A 24,505-nucleotide genomic window follows, 5' to 3' on the forward strand; every position below is an offset into this window, starting at 1 on the left:
AGCACATCTATACATTCTTTGCCCTAATCATTTTCTTTTCTCTTTCTTTTCCCTTTTCTTTTTTTACATTTTATTAGGGACTCATACAACTCTATCACAATCCATACATATACATACATCAATTGTATAAAGCACATCCATACATTCCCCGCCCCAATCATTCTCAAAGCATTTGCTCTCCACTTAAGCCCTTTGCATCAGGTCCTCAGAAAATGTTATTAATATTTAACCAACATCCCAACTGGACCAACAGGCATCATTTCAGAAAATATTTATGTATTCCTCAAATAAGTAACATATTTCTGAAAGTCAGCATTTATGACTGTAGAAGCAGAAATGAGATTGAATACCATGTGGATTAGGTACTTTTGAGAAAACACTAACTTAACATCAGCTAAAATAATTCTCTGCGTTTCCTGCTACCTCCTTATAGGTAGAATACCAACAACTTTATTTCTGATGGAGAACGTAACATTGGAAAATGAACAATAGAACGCAAATGAGAAAAAAGATAAGCTAAAATAAAAACCGCTACATAAATAAGAGAGTATCGTCTAAATCCATCACCTATTTATAATACAGAACCAGGAAAATGGTAATACTTCATTTAAGTCATCTCCATTTTGCAACAAAACTAATTAACATCTGGGCACTTACCTGTTACAAAGATTACTATCAGAATGTTTCAGTTGCTGATAAGCATCTGGTGTGTGGGCTGCACTGTCCAGAGACTTGTGTAAAATAACACCTGGCTTTGTAAGAAAATCCGCAGTGTCGGGAAATTCTATGGGTGATCTATTAGTTAGAGAACTAGGAGACACTGGTCCGTGGCTGGGAGAATTTACAGGACTCAAACTGGATAAGGCACCTTTAATAAATGAAAAAGAAGATAAATTAATGAATAACTATATCTGCATACATACTTATATACTGTGTCTGTGTACTTATAAAAATAATCTTCCTCCTTTAGAAAAATCACTAAACAAACATCAAGCAGCATACAATATATACAAAATTCATTTTATGCCTACACAGTGAATCTATATTTCTAAACCTATTTGTATATTCTACACATATATCTTTGAGATCATAGCTACTGAAACAACAAATACAATGCCATTTACAATAAAAATGAAGTCAGCTATTAGGGGAAAAAAGAAATCAGAGGATTCACAATTAAATGATACACTAAATCTCTGTTTGGGACTAACCTTAAAGACAGCAAAGTAATAGACCAGACTGTAGACCAAAGCTGTCATTTTCAATGGCTGGCCGGTATACGCTCTTTGGCAGGATGGGACATGCTAGGTAAGGATTCCGAGTAGGATTAAAATGGGTAGGCCACTTCAGTATTTATATTTGGTGCAAATTTTCCTTGCCTATGCTGGTATCTCACTTTTACATTTTGTGCAGGTGAGCAAAGCATCTTTACAACAAATTTTATTTCCAAGTTCTTAATAGCAGTAAACAAGTGGAGCACATATGCGAACACAATTGGCATATCCCGTTAAGCAATACATACCGTCTACTTCGGCGCATTCATTTGTTTCACGTCTATTTAGGAGCCCCCCCCCCCCCCCCGCCCCGTGTGCTAGACAATGTGGAGGGAAGGTGTGGCAGGTCTGACTCCGGGCGAAGGCTGGATGTCAGTTTGTTAGGTGGCCAGGGCACTACCTTTGTCTCCACTGCTCACGAGGCAGACTGGGCTCAAATCCTTGGCGCGTGGTCAATTACTTGAGCCACTGGGCCACCAGAGCTGCTCCTGCAGAGTGCAGGGGAATTAATGCTAAAACACGTGGGAGAGGAAGTTCTTTAGGAAAACACAAAGTGGGTCTCTACACATGCTGATTTACCCCAGAAACCTCTGTTGTGCGACTCGAATGAACTAAGGCGGTGTGGGTACACTTGAGAGAAAGAAAAATTTAAACTTAATTTAACAATAAAGATTCCAGTAAAATGTGGGTCAGAGAGGAAATCAAGTAAGTTATTAAAAACCTCCATATTTTCAGGCAGTTATTGATGTGTATCTTATTTAATCTTCACAACTGCCCTGTGGGTGAAGTACACATGAAGGGGGAAAAATCTCCCCAAATATGAAGTAATTTCATTGAATTCACCCAGTTAACTCTGTGGGACCACACTCTTTGCAGGGCTGTCGCTGCTGTTGCATCAGACTAATTTGTGTCGTGGTCCCTATACATTCAAGGAAGGTTAAGGCCGATGCAATTTCATAGCTAATCAGAGGAGGAAAGGGAGGGCTAGAGGGGAGACTGCAAGTTGGTTTTCAGAGCTCTTTTCTCTAAATACACTACTGTGTGAGCAAAGACCTGAGAAACAGGCAGCGCAGGACACGGGGAATAAAGGGTAAACAACAGTAGGGCATACTCCCGTTAGAAGTTCTGGTGGGGCAATGATTAAATGCTCGGCTACTAACCAAAAGGTCAGTAGCTCAAACCCAGCAGCAGCTCTGTGGGAAAAAGATGTGGTATTTTGCCTCCGTGGAGACTTACAGTCCTGGAAGCCCTATGAAATTCTGGTTGGTATCTTTGCCTTGAAAAAAAAATTCATGTAATATAACCTAGAAAAGCTTTGAGGAGAGGTCAACATCGTATAGAAGGAAACCTAGTCACCCTAAGAAATACTCTCTGTGTACAGCTTCATTATCGTCATTTTAAACACTTTCACTGAATCTCATGCACATCCCGCAGTTATAGCCGGAATGTCCATCGCTGCAGCTAAAGCAAAAATATTACACAGGTCAACACTCCTCTAACATCTCCCTTCCCATAATGGCATCATTAGCTTGGATAGATGACAGCACTTTCTTGCCTCTCTTTAACTAGAATACCTATGTAACGTGCATCCTTTAGCGATTAACAGCATTAAGACAAAAAGTTAGCTCCAGTTCATAAAGGGATGGGCTTACTCCAAAGAAACTATGCACACAAACGCCTCTGTGCTCAGTGGACGGCTGCCGTCAAGTTCTCTCGGCAATCCTTTCTTAGTCTTCCTGTTGGCAGTTCTCGCTCATACTGACCCCGTGAACAACAGGATGAAATACTACCTCATCTAACGCCATCCTCAAAATTGTTGTGTTTTCAGCCTATTGTTGCAGCCAATATGTCAAGCCATCTCATTGAGGACTTTCCTCCTTTTCGATGACCGTCCATTTTACCAAGCACGACATCCTTCTCCAGGAACTTCTTCCTCCTGGGATCACGTACGCGAGATGCAATCTCTCCGTCCTCAACGTCTGGTAGGGCACGCTAGCCGTGCTTCTTCCAGTACAGATCTGTTTTTCATTCTTCCAGCAGTCCACAGCACACTTACCTTCTTTATCAGTACCATACTGTTCAGGCATCAATTCAAGCTCAGATCTTTTTGTTCCTAAAACGGACTATTCTGCAAAGGAAACGCCTATGTAGATTTCCCCTTGTAGTGGGTGTATGAATGTGGATCTACCCTGTATTTAATTCTGCATTTCTAGTGTCTAGCATTGTACATAGTATATGCTCTAAACTTGTTTATTGAATGAGTAAGCAAATGGTAAACTAATCTAAACCCAAACCCAGTTGGAATCCAATGGATTTCAGCTCACAGAAACTCTCTGGGATACAATAGGCCTTCTTCATAGTTTTCCCATGTTGTACATCGCTATGGAAATAAACTGCCACATCTTTCTCCCATGGAGTGGGAATGGCTAGTGCATTTGAACTACTAAGTTTTCAGTTAGCAGCCATGTGCGCAATCAGGGCTCATGGTCAACTCATAGCGCCAGTCCAAGTTGTTTAGAGATGTTGACTTGCAATATTTAAAAGAGTATTAAAATTATCTGTAAATGCATGGTTTTTTAAATGGCTCTACTGTTGCGGTACAATGAATTATTTGGTATTGCTCTTCTAGCCAAAGTTTTCGTAACTCCCACGAAAGACTAGGTGGGAGTATGCAAATAAAGCACAGGGAACTTGAAGTGAGGCTACTTAGTTTCTAGTAGCTCATCCCACTGGGTATAAAATGAGCCATCTCCGCAGTAAGAAGAGGGGGGTCTCACTGTCATGAAGAAATGAGAGCCAGGAGTGGAGCACATCCTCCGGGTCCGGAGATCCTTGTGCATGGACCCTCCTCGATCCAGAACAGAGCTGTGAAGCCAGGAGCGCAAGAGGAGACATGGTAGCAGAACAAAGCAAGAACTAGAGCACAGGATGGGGCAGGGGGTGGGGGTGGAGGAGGGTGCTTCTCAGCCCAGGAGGGAGTAAAGCTGAAAGCCTTCCGGTGGGAAGCTTGCTTGCAGAGCAGGGTGCCTCCAGGCACTCCATCAGGGGTGGCTAGGTTTATCTTTAGGCCAACGCTTCCAGGGGGAATCCTCTTTGGGCATTTACCAGCAATGCCAACAGAGCTTTGTTGCAATGCTCAAGCAGGGCAGAGGCTCAGGGGCCGCATCGCTGAGAGATTCAAGTTCAGGGAAAGGTGTGCCTGTGGGCATGGCTGAGAGAGATGCTCCCAGCCAGAACTGCATCCTGAGCATTTCCGATCTTGAATTGCGTGGCTTGTTAACCACCCCAAGAACCCCGTCATCGTGAGTATTGTTTGTGATTTCTGTGTGGCTCCTGCAGTGCGCTTTGAACCCAGCAGCAGAGAGAGTACTTTATAAAGGATGGTTGGTATCAGAATTGGTACAGAAAGTTGGAGGATAAGGCATGTCTGGACTGTGCATCACAGAACTGGCTCTGGACAAAACCACTGACCTCTCCCTCCCACTTGTACAGTTGGAAGAACTCAGACTCCACCCCTGTGCGATTGTTGCAAGTGCACACTGTGAGGTCTCACAGACTTAAGGGATAGGGATGGTTTCTTACCAGCTCGTCTCAGACTTAGATGGTGAGTGAATGATACAGAAGAAGACCTCTGCTTCGGGCTGGTCAGTAGATTTGAACTAAGGGGTCCATTTAGATAGTATCCTTGACTGAAAGAGAAAGATCACAAGTTAAAATGTTTAAAGCCCATGGGAAATTTCCACTTCTTTTATTCATGATCTTCCATGCAGGGAGCAAACATCTGCTTCTGTACTCTGGGTTTGGAGTGGTTATCTAGAGCACACGGCCTAAAGCAGAGATCTACAATCCATTTCTTAAACAAATCATGCAGGGACTACTTCTTGGCTTTGCAGACCTTAAGGTCTGTTGCTAGACTATTCAGCTCTGCGCCTGCAGCACAAAAGCCGCCGCTGAGGGAACCTGCGTGCGTGGGGCTGCGCTCCAATCACGTTATTTATGAAAACAAGCAGCTCAGGGACTCCAGACCTAAAGCAGATGATCAGCAACACCCTGGGATTCTGACCCGGCTCCCAAGGTTTCTGGTTCAGTGTTCTGGGGAAGGGTCCAAGAATTTGCATTTCCAACTAGTCTGAGATGCTGCTGTGCTGGCCCAGGGACCTCTCTGAACCACAAGCTCAGATACAGGGGCTTTTTTTTTTTGTTTACTGTTCCTCCCCTTAAAAGATCTTAAATACCCTTCAAGCCAGACACATTCTATGACTGAGATACTTTAGTGTAAGTTTTAGGGCTCTTATGAAGAAATTATAAACAGACAGGCAATTAAAATTCACCAAAACCACACCCACTGTAGTTGAGTTGATTTTGACTCACAGCTACTTTATAGGACAGAGTATAGAGTTTAATGTATCTATTACTAATTAAAGGATATGCGTGGTAGTTACCTAATCTGGCATCAATTTGAGGATTAAGGGTGTAGGAGTAGAGTCTGGACTGTCAATCCGGAGATAGCCAATGAGACCTCTGAGTGGGCATTGCCTTCTGAGAATTCTGGGAAACCCGGTATTTGCTCCTTGGAGGCGGGAGACACCTCTCTCTCTCTCTCTCTCTCTGCTCACTTCCTGCGAGACATCCCTAAGGAGAAGCCACATGGACCTACCCTGATACAGCCCTGGGAACTGAAGCAGCATGTGGAGACCCCTGCCAGTGCTGAGAGGCTTACAACACCACCTGGGCCAAAGATTTTCTACCCACTGGTCTGTGATCATCCTGCATTTGACATCATTGCATGTGTTTCATGAGTTTGAAGAGGGCTTCATAGATTGGTATCGGACATATAGGCTAATATTGGACTTAAGGGCTTGGACTGGACTGGGTTGGGATGCCTTCTTAATATACAATTACCCTTGATATAAGACTCTCTTATACACATATGAGTGTCTATGGATTACTAGTCTACCCAGACTAACACAATATGATACAGTATGATAGGCGCCCTGGTGGAATAATAGTTTCGAGTTGGGCTGCGATCCACAGGGTCTGAAGGGAGAAACCACCAGCGGCTCTGCAGGAGAAAGACAGGGCTTTCTCCTCCTGTAAACGATTACGTTCTCAGAAACGCACAGGAGACAGTTCCACCCTACCCTATCGGGCCGCTGAGTCAGCATAGAATTGATGGCAGTGAGCATGCACGACGAAAGCTTTGGGGCCCAGTGTCATCCTAAATGCTAGCTACCTTCCGTTCCTTAGATATTTACTGACCTCTTTTCTTCTAGTAGAATTAATTTCTTATCTGAGTACTTGGGCATAAGCTCAAGGATAAATCTAGATTCCCTGTCTAGTTTAGTTCAACTTTTATTTTATTTAGACTTACTTCCCAGTGAGAATCTCTCCAACTCTTCCCTCCTTCCTTAGATATTTCCACCGGCAAGTTTATTTTTCTGTGACTTGAGTGAGAGGTCTCTGTTACTAACCCATATCATATGAGGGGCTTCCAAAAGCTCAGGGACAAATGAGATGGAAAATGACTGGCCTTTTTCTTTAAACCTTTCGTAGAAAAACCCCTCCTATAATAATTTGACTGCCTGACAGGATACAAAATACAGCCACGTTGTCCAGGTACATCAACTCTGTGAGCAGCCACTAGTCTAGAGGATGGTGACCGGGTGCTAAGAAAAAAGGGCAGAGAAACAGTAAGAGAGGGAAAACACGTAGGGAAGTGAGAGATATGGTTTCAGGCGCAGGCTCAGGGAACAAAAGGTGCAGTATTGGGGCATCGTTGAAATCGTAGTCTGGGCCAGTTACAAAAGCATCATTAGAAAATCTTGTGATCAGATTCCAAAGCTGCGTTTGAATCAAGATTCAAAAAGCTAAGGAATACAATCTCAGTCCTTGGATCTTATTTCTGAAGTATTCTAATAAGTCAAGGTGAATGCCTCATGACGCCAGAGTCCTAAGTCTATTAATTTTGGGTTGTCAAAGGCTAAAGGTCTGCTGTTCAGCGGGCCCTGGCCTGACCTGAACAGAACAAAGTAGCAGAGCGGGGCACTGAATGCGGTTGCAAGGGTCAAATGTCATTATTTACATTTCAATTTTACAATTCAGCTCCTTAGTCATAGCGGGCACGTTTCAAGTGAGTAATAGCCACAGGTGGCCGCTGTCCACAGTTGGCAGTACACATATAAATGATTCCATCAATTTCTACTGCATGGTACTGTCCTTGAAATGTAACGATGAAAGATATTGGTTGTTAGTACTTCAAATATTCCCCAACTGCCTTGTCTATGACTAAAGTACCCTTGGAAGTCTATCACTACAAAGCTCTAGCTTCTATACACTAGGAAAATTACTTCCAGTCGAATGTCTCTAAAGCAGATACATAGACTGCCCCAATTATTCTCCAAGTCTCTAAATCTTTTATAAGGTATGCAGGTTTGTCTAAAGGAGCGTGATGACATCTGCTACGATGACAAAAAGCTGCCTCCATTTACCTGTCCATGCATGTTTCAGAGTGAACAATTACTTTTTGTCTCCGGATCATATTTCCTTTTAAATGTCAACTGCCGAAGTTAGGCAACAGGATAAAAATGGCCTAATGTCAGTGTAGCAAGTTTTCTTTACCTCAGAAACATTATAGTATGTCCGTTTGTTAAATTAAAATATCATTTTCATAATTTCTTTAAAAATTAACAAGTCTCAAGACAAGGCGGTCACTAGGTTGGCACCATGTCCCTACCCCATAGTTGCCTTCTCAAACCAGAACATACAGAATTCTTGTAATATTTATTATCAACTTTAGTCATAGAATAATACATGGTAAATATAGTTATATGTTGCTTAAATGTAAAATTTCTTAAACTATATGAATACTAACCAGAGAACTGTTTAGTGCATATTTTTCAACATTGCATTACAACATTATTAGTAACTGAGTTAAAGTCTTTTTGGATTTTTCTTCCTCCATTTCACTTTATTAATACTTCATTCCCCAAAAGATAATTGGTATCGGTTAACAAAATACTATCACAATATTATATCTAATATACCAAAATTTTTTGACAAAATCATTGACAATAAAAAGTCCATCAGCAACAAAAATCACAGCCCGTGTGATTTGAAACATCAGTGTAACTCTGTAACAATGCCAGTTCTGGACAGAAGACATTGGAAGGCTCAACAAGCAAGTTAGTATTGAGTTTTAGCGTTGTATTTTGCTACATATAAGCTGGGTTTACAAAAAAATTATAGCAAAAATATTATTTGCCATGATCACTAACTACAAGGATGTTTTTATTAAAATAATAACCCTCTAATGAAGCACTGCACAAAAATGTTATAGACTGTCATTGTGGTGTAGCCGCTCAGACAATGTTATCCAGTGTCTACACCTTCTATATCCCTAAAGTGATGCCGCGGTCTCAAGATGACATTTCTCAGGATCAGGAATTCTACCTTAGTTCCTGATGCATTCTCTTCCATTCTTAAAAAAAATGGAACAAAACAAAAACCAGCTATCACATTTAGATTCTGCACAAATTTGGTACTAACCCTCATTTTCCTAAACTGTACCCTTCATACTTAATCCCATCCCTGTTTTATTTTTAATTCTATTCAATTTTTATTTTAAAATAAGAGTTCTTCTACTTGAGTGCATTATATAAGATTCAAATTAATAATCCAATCTGGAAAACTATAATTATCTGGTCAGGATTTCCCGTGTAAATGTTAATATAAACTGTAACGGGTATAGAGCTGTTATGCAAGTCTGCCATCTACTGTTTCAATGTGAAACTACTGCTGCTCCAAAGAGACCAAGTACAACACAGACTCAAGAGATTGGATTGAAGTGAAATGCACACTAACAGCATTTGATTAGCATTACTAGTTAACTGACAGAACAGAAGCTTATAGCCCTCAAGAAGATCGCCATCTTTCCTAACTTTCAGAGAACAGACTATGGGATCCTTTGTTCATAAGTTATTCACACTTAGGAGAGCTGAGCTCCTGCCCTCCCACCCTTACTTGGCTGCAGACACTGGTGCACTTCCCGCAGGACACATTCTCACATTCATGTGGCCTCCGACTTAGTTCCTTTTCAGAAAAACTACTCAGTGCTCCCCTGGTCAAAAATGTGCATACACTAGACCATAATCCAGGTCAAAGTGTAGATAACTGCTTTCTCAGTCCCATTACAAGAAGTAATGGTGGCATAGTGGATTATACACTGGACTGCTAATCACAAGGCCAGCAGTTCGAAACCATCAGCCACTCTGTGGGAGAAAGGCTCTCTGTTCCCACAGGGATGTATAGCCTCTGAAACCCACAAGAGCAGTTCTACTCTTGTTATATAAAATCACTATAAGCCTGAAAATGCAGGGTAGCGCCAAGGAAACACACAACATCCCTCTAGTTCTTTAATGCTTCCTACCCCCCACTATCACGGCCCCAGTTGTACCTCACAAATTCTGCTCAACCAGAAATATGTGCATTGGTACAGATAAATGCTTTCAATACAGAATTCAGGACAGATAAACTGTTCAGAAACAGTAATGGGAGTACCATTAGCATGAGGGTACTGGGAGGAGTGGTGGTGGACGGGAGAGGGGAGAAAGGGGGAACTGATAATAATGATGGATGTATGCATACATTTAATTTATTAAGGGTTCACGAAGGTGGGAGGGTGAGAGAGGGAGGGAAAAAGAGTGAAGCTGACATCAAATGGCTCAAGTAGAAAGACAATGATTTGAAATGATGATGGCACTGGGAGGGAGGGCACAAAATGAGGAGCTGATACCAAGGGCTCAAGTAGAAAGAAAATTTTTTGGGAATGATGATGGCAACGAATGTACAAAGTGCTTGACACAATGAATGGATGGATCGTGACAAGAGTTGTTTGAGCCCCAAATAAAATTATTTTTTTAAAAAGAAAATGATGATGGAGACATGTATACATCTTTGCTTGATGTAACTGATTTATGAATTGTTATAATATCCATAAGAGCCCCCAATGAGATGATTTTTTACAAAAGAAAATTAAGGAATAAATGAAAGAAGAATTGACTGACTTTACTTAATCATAAAAAAATAAGATAAGCCAGAATTAACTCTATACAGTTTTGGTTTTGGTGTGGGTTTGTATGATTATTATTATTATATTTTGTATATTCCAGCTTCCCCCAGGAGGCGCTATTGCCCACTTTGAGAAACGCTGATCTAGATGCTTAGCATTATTTCTCCCTAGAATATTTTAGGAGTTCCGCAGGCACAGTGGGTTATGCAGTGTGGCTCAAAACCACCAGAGGCTCTGCAGCGATCGATAAGGCCGTCTACCTCTGTACAGGTTGAAAGTCTCAGAACCTCAAGGCGCAGTTTTACTCTGTGGTACGGTGCCACTGTGAGTTGGACGTGACTCGATGGCATTTAATTTGGTTTGGGGTTTGAGAAGCTGCTGATCCCCCGATGGTATCTGACACACCATAGTTTCTAGAATCACAGAACAGCACTAACTGATAGGTGAGTGGCCATCAAGAAAGGTCAATCTTAGGAGGGGTCATCTATATTTTGTATAAAGCCAATGAAACCAAGGGAAACCCTCAATAAGGTGCATTGACACAACTGACACAGAAATAGACTCACACTGACCAACCATTATGAAATCAGGGTGTTGTTAGGTGCCTTTGAGTCAGTTGTGACTCATTGCAGCTCAATGTACAGCACAGCAACAAAACAGTCTGAAGCCCACCGCAAAATTGTTTGAATGAGCTCATTATTGCTGCCATGGCGTCAATCCACCTTATCGAAGTTCTGCCCCTTTCCCTTTCTTAAAATCAACTTGTGTGTCCGCAAAGAATCCAAGTCTGCTTCAGTTTTACTTTTGCTCCTTCTGTAACCAACGTTTAGATCTGATGGCTGTGACCCTGCTCTTTCTCTTCCCCTCCCTTTTGGAAAAAAAAAAAAAAAAACACCTTAACTTCATTTATGTTAACTTACAAGTTTTCCTCTTTCTTTTGTGGAATGTAATACATACAAAGGAAAACATGTTCCTTTCTTTTTCCCTTTTTTCCCCCAAAGGAGAACATGTTCTATGAGCCTAATTCATCAAATTAGTGGCCGTACTGTAAAGAGTCCCACCCCCCATCCTGTATGTATGTTTTGGTTTCCCCTTCCCCATCCTACTTTCCTATTTCCTCCTTTTGTCCCACACCCCTGTCCTGGTGTTGGCGTAGTCTTTAAGGTCTTATCCTTTGGCGTGAAAATCTTATTTCCCCCCCCTTTCTAATAATGGTGTCATAACATTTTTTATCTTTATGAGATTGACTAACTTTGCTGAGCATAATGTTCTCTTTTTCCATGTCTTAAAGTGTTTCAGAGACTCGACATTGTTTTTAGGAATGTAACAGATTTTGCTTTTCTTTTCGCTACAAAGTTTTTTACTACTTTCATATTTTTTTCTAATACAGAGATTTCTGCAAGAAACATAGGTGTGCATGTCTTTTTATGCTGTGCTCTTTATTTCTCCCGAGTATATACCAAGCAGAGAGAATGCAAGAGTGTAGGGTATTTAAATTTGCATTAGTTTAAGGAAGTGCCAACAGTGATTGCCACAGTGGTTGTTCAAGTCTATAATCCACTAGCAATGGATGAGCACTCAATCTTTCCACGCCTTCTGGACCATTTATTATTCTGTATCTTTTTGTTTCAGTATGAGTAATATTTCACTGTTGGTTTAATTTGTATTTCCCTTCTTGCTACTGAATGCAAATATTTCTTTATGTGATTATTGACCACATGGATGTCATCTTTAATAAATTGTCCATCAATGTAACCATTTTAATTGGGTTATTTGTATTTTTCTTATTAAAGGGCTGTTGTTTTCTTTTTGAAATTAGCCTTTTATCTGACATATCATTGCTAAATATTTTTCCCAAACTGTTGACTCTCATTTGCTACTTTTGATGAAGTCTTCGGACGTGCATGAATGTATTTTCAGCAGGTGTCCATTCTCTATTTTTGACTAACAGTGTTAGTCTTTTTCATGCTTGGTACTGTATTTTATGTTTGATAGTGTATTTGTGCCTTGTATTGGGCCCCTTAAGTTTGTGGCTATATTTTTATTGATGGTCATTATGGTTCTAGGGTCTATATCTAGGTCTTTAATCCACCCTGAGTTCAGTTTCATTCTTTTTGTGGTGGATATCCAATTTTTCTGGCACTATTTATTCAAAAGGTTGTCTCCTCCCTACTTAATGTGTTTCATCCCTTTATCATGTGTCTGTAGGTACTTGGCTGTATTTCTTGGTTCTCAATTCTAATCCATTGGTCTTCATGTCTATTGATGTACCCGGACCAATCTGTTTAGACCACCATGGTTATATGTTTTAGAAACAATTCTTAACTTTATAGTGGGCAAAAGGATACAATTAGTATCTAAGTCAAACATTTTTATGTATTTGTAGATTTAATCTTTACTGTCTTTGCATCTCAGGACTCTCAGGAAGGGTGAAAAGACCTGATGTGGATGTGACAGGCCTCCTACTTCGTTTTTGTAACGGCATTTTGTCCATCTTGGCTTTCTTTCCTTTCCCTATAAAGCTGGTGAATAAAGTCTCCATTTCTTTGAAGAATTGTGCTGGGATTTGGGGCAAAATTGTATTGAATTTGTAAAGTGTTTTTGGTAATGTAAACATTTTCACTATGTATAATCTTCTTGTACAGGATTTCTTGTAGAAGTTTTCATATCTATACAGTTTTCTTTGTATAGTTCTTTTCTCTGGTAAGATTGATTCCTTGATATTGCATCTTTTGGGTAGCTATTGTACATGGTATTGTTAATTTAATTTCCATTTGGGAGTCAGCCTCAATATGCAAGAATCCAACTGATTTCTGTATTGCCTACAAGGTTGTCTACTTTTTCATTTAGTTCCAGCAATTTTTTAATTGAATGTTTAGGGTTTTCTATATATGGCATTATATCATCTGCAAATAAAAAAGTTTTTGTTTCTTTTGAGTCAATATGTGTGCTTAAAAAATAATTTTATTGGGAACTCATACAACTGTTATAACAATCCATACCTACATCCATTTTGTCAAGCACATTTGTACATTTGTTGCCATCATCATTCTCAAAACATTTGCTTTCTACTTGAGCCCTTGATATCAGCTCATTTTGTCCTCTCCCTCCCTGAGTCCCCTCCCTCATGAACCCTTGATAATTTATAAATTATTATTATTTTGTCATATCTTATACTGTCCAATGTCTCCCTTCGCCCACTTTTCTGTTGTCCACCCTCCAGGGAGGAGGTTATATGTAGATCCTTGTAATCGGTTCCCCTTCTCTCTCCCACCTTCCCTCCACCCTCCTGGTATTGCCACTCTCTCACCACTGGTCCTGAAGGGATCATCTGTCCTGGATCCCCTGTGTTTCCAGTTCTTATCTGTACCAAAGTACATCCTCTGGTCAGATTTGTAAGGTAGAATTGGGATCATGATAGCGCAGAGAGGAAGCATTTAAGAATTAGAGGCAAGTTGTATGTTTCATTGTTGCTACCCTGCACCTTGACTGGCTCGTCTCCTCCCCATGGCCCTTCTATAAGGCTTTGGGTCTCCACTCTGCACTCACCCTCATTCACAATGATATGATTTTTTGTTCCTTGATGCCTGATACCTGATCCCTTCGACACCTCATGTTCACACAGGCTGGTGTACTTCTTCCATGTGGGCTTTGTTGCTTCTGAGCTAGATGGCTGCTTGTTTACCTTCAAGCTTTTAAGGTCCCAGATACTATATCTTTTAATAGCTGGTCACCATCAAATTTCTTCACATTTGCTTATGCACCGCTTTGTCTTCAGCGATCGTGTCGGGAAGGTGTAATAATGCATGCTTTTTCATATCTTTTTGATGTTTTACACTTCTGGGTAAGACTTCCAGGACTATAAAGGCAACCTTGTTTGGTTCCTGTTCGAAGGGGGGTGCTTTCAATTTCCATCCATTAAGTGAGATGCTAGCCGTAGGTTTTGTGTATATGGTCTTTGTTATTTTGGGAAATTTCCCTTCTACTCGGGTTTTACTGAATGTTTTAATCATGAAAAGATGTTGAATTTTAGCAAATGCCTCTTCTGAGTCATGTGATATAGCTATATGGTTCTTGTCCTTTATTTTGTGGACTGCTTTTCTAGTATTGAGCCATCCTCGTAAACCTGCTATGAAACCCGCTTGATTATGATTTTTTTTCTTTTGAATTTTTGGTTGAATTTTATTGAAAATATATTTTCTGTATTCATCAGGGATACTGGGCTATAATTTTCAATTCTGGCGATGTCTTTGCCTGCCTTAGGTATTGGGGATATACTTGCTTCATAAAATGAGTTTTGTAGTATAGTGTTTCTATATTGTGTAGTAGATCATGTAGGATGGGGGTTAACGGTTCTCTAAATGCTTGCTAGAATTCCATGATAAAATCATCTAGTCCTGGACTTTTTGATGTTGGGTGTTTTTTATGACCAATTTCTTTTTATGTTAAAGGCTTGCTGAGATTTTTCTACATCACTCTGTGCTAAGTTAGATCAGTAATAAATTTCTATAAATTTGTCCATTTCTTCCAGGTTTTCAGATTTTTCAGAATAGAATTTTCATAATACTGTGATAATTTTTATCGCAGTTGGTTCTGTTGTTATGTAATCTATTTCATTTCTTATAATATTTGCTTTTACTCCATATTTTCTTTATTAGGTCTATCAATTTTGTTAATCCTTTCTTTTTTTTTGATGTTAACTAAAGCCTTTATTCTATACAATTGTGAAATACAGATTTGTTTTTTCTCACCCCTTTGGCATTGCAAACTGACAAATTTTCTGGAAACTGCGTTACTGGTTTGACCAAAAGGGGGGGGGTGTAGAGCCATGCTGGGGGTGGGGTGGGGTGTCCAAGCGATGAGGGGGGAACGTGGCTGCTCCTTGAGGCTCGGCACAGAGTGCAGCTCCCCGGTAGAGCCCACTCCTCTACCTCATGGGCCCCTCATGCAAACACACGGAAGGGCTGGTAAGGGAGCTGTGTTTGTTCCTTCCGCCATTAATCCGTAACTATTGTTAAAAAATGTGCACCCAAAGTGCACGGTGGTATCCAACAGATAGGTAGAAAGGACTTGTTACATAGAAAGGACCCGTTAAAAAAGAAGCGGGCTGCTCTCTGCTGGAGGGAGAAAGGCCCTGGCCGCTCCCTGGAAACAGGGCCCCGCCTCTGCTTGCATTTGTTAATCCTTTCTAAGAGCTAATTTGGGTTCTGTTTTTTCCTAAAGTTTTTTAAAAATTCTAATTCAGTTATTTCTGCTCTGTTCTTTATTATTTCTTTTCTTCCACTGTCTGAAGGTTTGTTCTGCTGATCTTTTCACAATTGTTGTAATTAATATGTTAAGGTATTTAATTTTTTTCTCATTTAATGTGTGCATTTATTGTTATAAACTGCCCTCTCCATACTGGTTTTGACATATCCTAAAAATTTTGGTATGCTGTATTATAATTCTCATTTGCTTCAAGGAATTTTTAAGTTTTGTTCTTTTGGTCTTCAATTATCCGGTGGTTTTTATTTTTTTTATCATTTTATTAGGGACTCATACAACTCCTATTACAATCCATACATACATCAATTGTGTAAAGCACAATAAAATGAATTTTTTTTAAAAGAAAAGATTGTATACTGTGCTTCTGTTGGGTGAAGTATTCTGTATATATCTAAGAGATCACGTTCATAAATTGTGTTTAGTTCTTTTGTATCTTTATTGATTTTATCTTTGCTCCATGTGTTGAAGTCTCCTAGAATTATTGTACTATTGTCTATTTATCTTTCTATTTCTTTAATAATTTGATTAATGTATTTTGAAAGCCTTTTATTTGGTTCATAAACAAACAAAAGCCCCCAAAGCAAACTCACTGCCATTCAGTCAATGCTGACTCATAGAGACCTCCTGTGGGTTTCCAAGACTGTAACTGCTTATGGGAGTAGAGAACCCAGTCTTTCTCCTGTGGAGCTGTTGGTGGTTTTGAAACGCCGACCATGCAGATCACAGTCCAACTTGTAATCACTATACCACCAGGTCTTCTTTAGTGCATATATGTTGATTATGGTAATGGTTTCTTGTACAACTGAAGTCTTCATTCCTATATAATGGCCTTCCCCGTCTATTACGACTTTTTCTTTGGTGTCTATTTTGTTAGAATTTAATATTGCTACTCCTGATTTCTTTTGACTGCCATTAGCTTGATATATATTTTTCTGTCCTTTGAGTTTTAGCGTATGTTTGTCTTTATGTCTGAGGTTGTTTCTTGAAAACATATTAAACCCTCATGTTTTCTTATCCATTCTGTTAAGTCTTTGTCTCTTAGTGAGTTCAAGACATTGACTTTCAATGCTACTATTGGTAAGTATGGTTTCATTGCATTCATTTTGTTATATGCTTTCAAAAATTTTATTTATTTATTTTTTTATAAATCATTTTATTGGGGCTCATACAACTCTTATCACAATCCATACATACATCAATTGAGTAAAGCACCCTTATACACTCGTTGCCCTCATCATTCTCAAAATTTGCCTTCCACTTGGGTTCCTGGAATCAGCTCATTTTCCTTTATTCCCTCCCCAAGGTCCATAATTGTGTTGCGTTCCTTTTGTTTGTCGATTTTCTTGTCAATATTTTCTTTGCTTTCTTTGTTGTTGTCTTACTATTTAACATGATTGTGTGACTCTCTTCAGTTTTACCTTGAACTTACATCTGAACAATTTATGGTCTGTTTTATAGTTAGTTGGCCCTTGGTCTGGTCCTTGCTGCTGATATTGAGCTTTTCTTCCCATCCTCTCTTCCCACAGATGGTCAATTTGGTTTCTGTGTATTCCATCTGGAGACGTCTGTGTGTGTGGTCTCATTGTGTCTTGTTGAAAAAAGGTATCTGGGATGAAGTCATTGATCTTGCAAAACTCTATCATGTGATCTCCAGGTTCGTGTCTATCACCAAGATCGTATTTCCCAACACTGTTCCTCCCCACTTGTTTCCAACTTTTGCATTCCAATCCTCAATAATTATCAGTGCATCTTGACTGCATGTTTGATAAATTACACACTGAAGATATTAAATAATTCTTCATTTTCCTTATCATTAGCTTTAATGATTGGTACATAAATTTGAATAGTTGCACGGATTGGATTTCCTTGAAGGTGGCAGACATAATAATCCTATCACACTGAACTTCCAGATAGATGTTGAAATACACTTTTTGATGATGAATGCAACCCCATTCCTCCTGGGTCTGTCATTCTTGGCATACCAAAATTGTTTTCTGATTCAAAATGACCAATACCAGTCCATTACAGCCAATCCATGCTTGGAATATTGATCGTTATGTGTTCTATTTCGTCTTCTACAACTTCCAATTTTCCTAGATTTTTACTACATACATTCCAAGTTCCAATTATTAATTGATGTTTACAGTGGTTTCCTCACATTTTGAGTTCTGCTCCATCAGCAAATACAAGTCCCAAAGGCTTTGCTCACACAGGCTTTGCTCCATCGGTGTCACTGCAGTTGACTCTACGTTGAGGGCAGCTCTCCCTGCCATATTCTGAGCGCCTCTAACACGAAGGGCTCATCTTCTGGCACTATCCCTAACCAGGCTCTCGTCTATTCATGAGGGTCTTGGTATCTGAAAAGGTTTCAATGCTATCTACAAGGTTTTCAGTGGCTAACTCCTCAGAAGGTAGCAGCTTACTCCTTCTCCGCAGTCTCTTCTTAATCTGGAAGCTCTGCTGAAACCTGTTACTTGGGCAATGCTAATATGTGAAATATCAGTGACACAGCTTCCAGCAGCACACCAGTCAAGTGGTGGCAGAGTTGGGCCTGGTAACATTTTCTGTGATACCTAAGGCCATCATGACTAACAACAGGTCTAACTACATCCTTAATAGGATGTATTATCCGCCTCAGCCCTCTGGTAGGAATAGGATTTGAAAGAGTCTCACGACTTTACACCTATTATCTGAGATAACTCTGAGAACTTACTCATCCTCTGTTCATCTACCTTTGGTGACCACCCCTATCATGGCCACATCTAGCAATTTAGTAGCTCTTCCAGTACCTTTCCCTAAATGCATCCTCGTTTCCTTAAATCTTCTGATTGACCACCACACCTTGGTCCCAACCTACCTAAGTTTTCACAGAGGTCTATTAAGTTCTTTGTAACAATCAGTTTTTCACTGTTATTATTATTAAGCATTCCTGTCTACTTTTGGGATTATTTAAAACCCTATTCACAGAAACAAAGTAGATGTATTAAATCTAGATTTCTTTAAAAGGGTTGAAGGATTTTACCTTGAAATGCCAAGTTCTGGATGCGCTCTTTTGCCATTACTCCGTTCCCATCTCGAAGAAGACTGCTCAAAAGGCGGTAGACCTGAAGTTCCCGAGCTCCTCCTCAACGGTGGTGCTGGCAAGCTGCTCCGACTATTTAGCCCCTGTTGAATAATTTAACAGTGGTTAAAATCTTCTTCTGTTAATGTGCTATCTATGTAATATTAAAGGGGGCACATGAAGATGTCAATTCAAATTGTATTTTACATTATAATTTTAATCTAAGAGAACTAGAACATTACGCTAAGTCTGCCAGTTTCTTCCAGAGTTTACATTCTACACATTCCAAAATTTACATATATTATATATTGAATTGATCCATTCATGTTCTTCTTAGTTAAAATTATTTCTGAATTCTTTGCAATTTAAGTAAGGTTTTCTTTTTTCCTTCTCTTCTACACACTTATCCCTACTTTTATGAGAAAGAAACAAGGGATAATTTTAAATATGGGTAAAAAACAGACTTTCCCTTAAAAATTACTTCAGAGGAGCAGCTTAGGATCAGGGAAGATCAGCTCAATATAAAAAACTGTTTTATAGTTTTCAGTATAATTTTATCTATTGTATCTAGCAGTTCATCTTTTTTTTCCCTCTCTTTTCCCCCTCCCTCCCCTTCCCCCCTCCCTCATGTGCCCTTGGTAATTTATACATCGTTATTTTGTCATATCTTGCCCTATCCGGAGTCTCCCTTCCCCCCTTCTCTGCTGTCCCTCTCCCAGGGAAGAGGTCACATGTGGATCCTTGTAATCAGTTCCCCCTTTCTAACCCACTCACCCTCCACTCTCCCAGCATCGCCCCTCACACCCTTGGTCCTGAAGGTATCATCCACCCTGGAATCCCTGTGCCTCCAGCCCTCATATGTACCAGTGTACAGCCTCTGTCCTATCCAGCCCTGCAAGGTAGAATTCGGATCATGGTAGTTGGGGGGAGGAAGCATCCAGGATCTGGGGGAAAGCTGTGCTCTTCATTGGTACTACCTCGCACCCTGACTGACCCATCTCCTCTCCTAAACCCCTCTATGAGGGGATCTCCATTGGCCGACACTTGGGCCTTGGGTCTCCACTCTGCACTTCCCCCTTCATTCAATACGATATATATATATATATACACACACATATTCTTTTTTTTCTAGCAGTTAATCTGAAGAAAAGATATACTTCTGAGTTACCTTCTGACTTAATAATTAAATTAATAACTTTAGCATTGGTAATCTTTATGCTAAAATTTATAAACATCATACAGTATCCCTATGTTCCTTTAATGAAAATATCCAATGTTTATATAAGTATTTATTTTGTGGAGATTTATATAAAATAGCTTCTGTTTCCTATTAAGTTCCCTATCAGCAGACACTGAAACAATCACAGAGAGATATGTATCTGTTTCCCATTTAAAATTTCCCAAGGATGTTGACTTTATAAAGGTCCCTGGTTAGCCACTCGTTGAAAGTTTTTTATAAAACCAATCCTGCCACTGCCTATAATTTAGGTCCATAGAACCTTTTATAGTTCTTAACACACCTATACTTATATTATAACATAACTTCAGAATTGTTTTATTTTAATAATCTTTTTTGTTGATACTGTTGCTCTTTTCTGAAGTAACATAAGGCTTTTTTATAGTCTTTTCCAAAAGCAAGGACAAATTAGACATGGCATTCAAATGGGAGTTTAAGAAACACAAGGGAAAGGAATAGGGGGTTATTTCCTGATTCTTATATGACTTACTCCTATCAGTAGATTAACTGTTCAGGAAATGAGGCATTTAGGCTTCCTGTTTAATTAATTTTATTGTTTGAAATATTTTTAAAATGTACCAATGCACTCTTTCTACTTAGTAAACACAAGCACAATACTGATGTCAACGGGATTTTGGTCATTAGGAATTACTACTCCAAATAGCAAATGGGAATATAAAGGAAGAAAATTCGAGTAAATATAAATTCAGTAATATATTGAATACTTAGTTTATTGATAAATTTATTGCTGTTTTTTGGAGACTTGTGATTAACCTATCTCATAGGTGGATTGCTGAAAAATGCCATTGTTATAAGTAGCACCGCTGGAACTGCTACTTAATCAATTAAAAATAACGGACCACATAACTACCTATGGTTGGGATTGTGATCAATAATGATTTTCAAATTATTTTTACCTAGATGGGCTTGTTTGAGCTTCAGCATGTCTGAACCTCAGTACTGAGAACTAACTAAACAGAATTACTCTTCAAATAAAATAGTGTCTTGAGTCTTAACGGCTTGTTTCCAAACAAGCAGCCATCTAAGTGAGATGTCAACTAAGTCCACATGGAAGAAGCACACCATCATCAGTCACCGAAGGATAGTAAACCATATAACCCAAACATGGAGGGAATAGTATCAGAGACTAAATTGTGAGAATTCCGTTTTCAGAAGGCTATGGATGACCGTGGGAGCCCAAGATACATTTGCGGAATCTACACAGGAAATAAGCCTCCGGTGATTTCCCTCTATCCATAGTAGAGGGACGGGAGGAAAGTGGTTACTAAACATGGTACATGGAGGGATGACTACAGAAGCGCAAAAGGATAAACCTGACTTGAATGGTTACAATCTTGTCAGTTGATTCCCCCTATGATGCACGTTAAGCCTGATCTGGTTTTCAACATTTCTGTATTTTTTGGGTTAATTTGTTTGTTAATATTGGGGTTTCTCTCAGATGTGTCATGTCACTGGGGGTCACCCTCTTGAATTTTTGATATATATTTTTCTGTTTTTCAGTACATGAAACCCAGGATTGAGGAGCCTATAGAACAGCAAGTAGAATAAGAGTTTGTGGGGGCAGGGCTGGGGGGCGGTTAGAGGGAGCTGATGTCAGGAGCTCAGGAAGGAAGAGAATGCTTTGAAACGGATTGTGGAAAAACCACTGTGCGATACTGCCTGATGTGACTGAACTACGGGACGCTATCTGTATTAGCTTCCAAGAAAGTGGTTATGAGAAAAAGAAGATATTTGACATTTTTCAAACTGTTCAACTAAAAAAATTAAACTGATTTGAACTTAGTTCTTTCGCGGCCAGTTGTCTTAGTTGTAGAGCACAGTAGTTGAGTTCTAATCTCTTACAAGTTCCTAGTTACACATTTTCCCGATTGTAGCTATTGGTGAAGATGGGGATAAACAGCCCAGACAAGAGAAAGCGTGGTGAACAAGCAAAGCACACATCCATTTGGAACGGTATTGTTTTGTAAAGGCAACATATTGCGAAACTCACTTTACAGAGAAATTAATCTTATATCTAATGAGGGGAAAAAGCAATGCCAAATAGGCTATTTCAATCTCTGATGGGCAGAAATGCCCAGGGAAGAAGGGGGAGGGGGCAGGTTTCTAATAATTGTGAATTTAAAAAAGTAAATGCTATGTAAATCATAAAACAAAAATTATAGTGATTGTTTCCTCTTGGTTCTTAACAAGAACAATTCCTGCATTCCACAGAATAATAACATGTTGAGTACTGATTTATGCAGGAATTAAATCTGTTTCTTATTTTGTAGCGCTTGACAACAATAAGAATAATAAATACTTGTTACCATTCAAGTTATTACTGTTAATTATAGCACTCTTATTTGGATTAAGAATTGAATTTCCATCAAGGCTGATCTGAACTAATTAACTACCTCTGAAGTCCCAAGAGGCTCAATATAGTATAAAGGAGAGCAGTCTTTGGGGAAAAGAAACATACATTCTATTGTCTATAAAGAGCAAACTTTCATTTGAAAATATTACATATGGAAAACTGGCTTGTTGACAGTACTCTGACCTTGTAAAGTTTTCGATCTCCCTTCTCAGCTGGGTCTTCCATCTCAGCGCAGGGGTAAAATCCAGGAAATGGTGTGAGAGGGTTAATCTTTGGCCTACAGGAACCTGAGAAAGCACCCATCAGGCTACTGATGCTCCGTAGGGTAGAGATGACTTGTGGGGGGAGGGTTGGATCAATCAGAAGGTCTGACACCATGGTGCGAGCTTCATTTAGCACAGAAAGGTCAACTCCACTTCCACCTCCAGAGTTCTAGAAAAGAAAAGATATAAACTTACGTACACGGGAAACTTAATATTTAAGAAAAACCTACTCTTCTTTGAATCAAGGCCTTTGATGTATCTAAGCAACTGAAGACTTGCGTTGTTGTCGGGTACCATGGAACTGGCGCTGACTCAACGGACCGTACCCTATGGACAGGAGACTAAAACACTGCCTGGTTCGGTGCCATCCTCACAACTGTGGTTACGTTTGAGCCCATTGCTGCAGCTACTGCATCAGTACATTGCCACAGGGTCTTCCTCTTGTTCACTGCACGATGTCCTTTTCCAGGGACTGAACTCTGCTGTTTTGTTTTCATTCATGTGGACATGGTATAAATGACATATTAAGTAGGATAATTCTAACTTAGAAATTTTTGACAGTGAGAATACATCTGTGAGTAGTAATTTTTTTTATTACTTTACCACACTATGTTTAATGGTATCTATTACTGACATACTGACAGTTTCTAACTGGTATAAAACCAAATCCGTACTTACTTTAAAAATGAATGATTTGCCCAGTCTTGCTGTTCAATTCTAGCCAAACCAGAGCATGTGCACTGACACAGGTAAAAGCTCACGACACACCAAATCCTGGTCAGATAAACCCTCAGGTAGCACATAAATGGTAGTAGTGATCCCAGGAGGGTAGAGGAAAGTTAGGGGGAAGGTGAAACTGATCACAATGATCGATGCATACATAACCCCACTCCCCACCTCGCCCAGGGGGAAAAACAACAGAAACAGGGTGAAGGGAGACAGTGGTTGGTGTTAGATATGAAATAATAATAACATAATTTTATCAAGGGGCCAAAAATGGGAGGAAAAATAGAGGAGCTGCTACCAAGGGCTTAAATATAAAATAAATGTTTAGAAAATGATGATGGCAACATATGTACAAATATGCTGGATCCAATAGATATATACCCAATAAAATGATTTTTTAATCTATGATTTGAACTTTTCACTCAGTTATTGAGGATTTTCTTCCCTCTATGTCAAAATATCTCCTAAAGATACACAATATTTCTCTCATTCACCTTCCTCAAGAGGCAATTCAGCACAGTGACAAAGCTTTTTTTGCAAAAAGACAGCAGCTTGAAATCTGGACTTGAACCTTATCTGTGGGACCTCGAGCAAGTTATGTAACATCTGAACCCTCTTTAGGTTATTTCCACTGTAAGGTGAGGATAATAGCATCTATCTCAGTATGGGTTGATGTGAGTTGAGAATTAAGTCTGACCAAGCAGGTAGGGCACTAAAACAATGTATAGCACCTATAGTTATAGTGTAATAAATGGTACTATAATGAGTATTATAAAAATTAATAAATACATAAATAAAATTAGTTCCGAGGTCAAAAGAGATTTGAGTCAGATAGTTAAAAAAAACTCATGAAAAGAGTAGCAATGGCTTAGCCCAAAAATATTAGTAGAAAAGTACTTTTTACAAAGTAAAATTTGGAGAAAGATTTTATTGATGCATACAAGTTATTTTTAGTTTTTGAAAATACATATGTGACATACAAGACATTCAACCAATTACCCTTAGAAAGAAGTGCACAGAGCAGAGCAGTCAACTGAATGTGTTACTCTATTTGTTACATTTTTCCTGAGCTTATATTCCTATAAGGGAATGTTTGGAACTCATAATTATTCAAATTGTTTAATGAGGTTACAATAAAGCTGCTTCTTAAGTATCTTCTATACATGTTCAAATTGAGAAATATTATACACTTCATTTAGGTCATGGTACCTAAAGAAAGTCCTTACTGTTTGTGAATA

General features: G+C 39.3%; 1 protein-coding gene across 1 annotated transcript in view; it reads right to left on the minus strand.

Annotated features, from left to right (window-relative positions):
- PDE3B (phosphodiesterase 3B) overlaps window positions 1-24,505 on the minus strand; it is a 149,941-nt gene that overhangs the window by 23,046 nt on the left and 102,390 nt on the right. Inside the window, exons 3-6 of the mRNA XM_075546017.1 lie at window positions 22,462-22,710; window positions 18,629-18,771; window positions 4,857-4,963; window positions 658-868 (exon numbers count right to left, since the gene is read on the minus strand). Of these exons, the coding sequence (XP_075402132.1) occupies window positions 658-868; window positions 4,857-4,963; window positions 18,629-18,771; window positions 22,462-22,710 (710 nt within the window). The remainder of the gene's footprint in view (window positions 1-657; window positions 869-4,856; window positions 4,964-18,628; window positions 18,772-22,461; window positions 22,711-24,505) is intronic.

This window comes from Tenrec ecaudatus, chromosome 4 (genome assembly GCF_050624435.1).
Source record: "Tenrec ecaudatus isolate mTenEca1 chromosome 4, mTenEca1.hap1, whole genome shotgun sequence".
In the NCBI taxonomy this organism is placed as follows: Eukaryota; Metazoa; Chordata; class Mammalia; order Afrosoricida; family Tenrecidae; genus Tenrec; species Tenrec ecaudatus.